This window comes from Aptenodytes forsteri, unplaced genomic scaffold (assembly GCF_000699145.1).
Source record: "Aptenodytes forsteri isolate BGI_AS27 unplaced genomic scaffold, ASM69914v1 Scaffold15, whole genome shotgun sequence".
NCBI lineage: Eukaryota > Metazoa > Chordata > Aves > Sphenisciformes > Spheniscidae > Aptenodytes > Aptenodytes forsteri.
In genome coordinates, this window is record NW_008795129.1 from 11,633,071 (window position 1) to 11,635,328 (window position 2,258).

Here is a 2,258-nt window from a genome sequence, read left to right on the forward strand (position 1 = left end):
CCGCCGAGAGCCCCGGGCTCGGGAGGGAGGGAGGAGGAACAGTTTAAAACCCAGGAGACAAAAGTCGCCCGGCTGTAAAAAGCCGAGACCGAGGGGGCAGCCCCCCGGGCCGCAAAATAAGGTGCGGAGGTCTCGGGCTGCGGGGCAGGGAGCACCCGGGGTTTCAAGGAATTGCGCAGGGTTATTTTGAAGTAGCTTTAGGTCCCGTCCCCCCCACCTCTAAATAGCACTGTGGATACCCCCTTTCCTCTTGTCCGCGGTTTTTTTCCTACGCTGCTTCATCCAAAAAGTAAAGCGGAATTAAAAAGGGGAAAAGAAACCCCACCAAAACCTTACTAAAAAGCGCAGGTTTTGATTCAGATCAAAATTGTCAGACTTCAGCATCGCTGGTTTGTATCGCCAGAGACAGTAATGTCATGAATAGATTAAACAGCCCGGGCAGAGCTTGTGCAACACCCGCATACCAGCAGGCACGCGTCGCTGGGAGCGGTGCGCCTTCAAACCGGGGTGAAGCCCCCCTTCCCCCTGAGATCACAGGTGCAGAAGCTTTGTTTAAAATGCCCTTTAAGCCACTTTTTTTTTTTTATTTTCCTGGAAGCTTGGGAAAAAGAAAAAAAATCGAGTTGCCAGCTGAAAAGCGGAGGGAACGAAGCGCTGGGAGTGTGCAGTTGTATAAAAACATAGCTGTAATATATCTGGAGTATGAGATGGAGACCAAACAGCAGCATGGCTAATGACCTCTCTTCCACATGGTACCCTCATCAGAGCCGGGGAGAGAATCCTGCTGCATTATCCAAAACCCGTCTATAGGAAACACACATGCACAGGCAGAAGTGGAGGGAGAGAGATGACATTGTCAAGGGGAGATATCTCTATAAAGCCAGCTTTGGGAGAGCAGCGGCTTTTGCTTTTATTGGGTTTTTCTGTTGTTGTTTAAGACAGGAGGAAACCTTCCCATTTGACGTGGGGGTGGCGGGGGGTAGTCCCAGCCTTCTGATGTTGAAAGGAGCTATCTCCTAACATTTGCTCAGAATGCATCTTTATAAATGTCAGGGAGCAGCGAAACTTTCCAGACTTAAAAGCGGGATTTGAGACGAGGGGGGAAAAAAAGACTTCTGTGCAAGCTCGTGAGCCGGGGCTGAGGGGGGAGCAGGTTTGGCTGCTCACGAAAATCATTTAAAGCCCAGGAGCAGTGGTGTCGGATCTGGAGGGGACGGGCTCAGCTGCGGCTCCGGGGCTAACGGGTTTGGTGTGCTGGGGCTGGGGACAACCCTGCTGCTGGCACCAGACAGCTGGCTGCGGGTGAGGGATGCGTCTGCACAGGTAGCGAGTTAGTATCCTTGGGTTTTTATGCTACTAAATACCCAGGTTGGGGCACGGTTTTCTTATAATTCTTATACCTCGTAGCTCTACCTTCTCTGGGGACTCTGTATTTAAAGAGCTCAATAAGTGGGGCGTTTGGGAGCAAATAAAGAGCCTGGGACCCATAGGAAAGGCAGCTGTTGAAACCGATGGGGCAGTGGCTGGGGTGCATGTCCAAGGCAGCCGGAGCAGTAGTATGCTCCTGCAGAGGCGAGAGAGGTGTGGGACGAATGTGTCAGCCCCTCAGGGGGCAACCCAATGCCATCCTGCGTGATCCCCCCTGGACCCCATCCAGTGCCCAGACTCGATGCCTATCTCGGGTACCCCAGTGCCAGCTGGGACCTGCCGAGTCCCAGGGAGGCCTCTGGGGTCACCGAGCCCTGTCGCGCTCCTGAGTCACCTGCACCTCTCTGCTTAGGGCATGTCTGGAGCGGGCACGGCTCTGTAAAGGGCTCTGGTTGCTGCGTCCCGGAGCTTAAAGCTCCTTCTCCCGCGGAGGCTTTGCTGGCACAGGAGGTACCACCGTGGTCCCGGCTCTGTGCCTCCCCGTAAAGCCCAGCTGGAGGCCGGTGATCTCGGCTCAGCCCATTCGCCCCTCTGAGGAGTAGAGATTATAATGGTGTGTCGTATATTTTTTAATTTCCTAAAGGTAACTGTTCAGTCCCCACCTAATTTTACACAGCATGTGAGGGAGCAGAGCCTGGTGACGGATCAGCTCAGCCGGCGGCTCGTCCGTACCTACCAGCTGTACAGCCGGACCAGCGGGAAACATGTGCAGATCTTGGACAACAAGAAAATCAATGCGATGGCAGAGGATGGGGATGTGCACGGTAAGGACGGGTGATGGGGGCAGGTGGGGGGGGGGGGTGGCCCAGGGGGGGGTTTGGACCCCGGCG

General features: G+C 54.7%; 1 protein-coding gene across 1 annotated transcript in view; it reads left to right on the plus strand.

Moving 5' to 3' along the window:
• FGF8 (fibroblast growth factor 8) overlaps window positions 1-2,258 on the plus strand; it is a 24,882-nt gene that overhangs the window by 16,589 nt on the left and 6,035 nt on the right. The window contains exon 2 of the mRNA XM_009278062.1: window positions 2,012-2,192. Within this exon, the coding sequence (XP_009276337.1) occupies window positions 2,012-2,192 (181 nt within the window). The remainder of the gene's footprint in view (window positions 1-2,011; window positions 2,193-2,258) is intronic.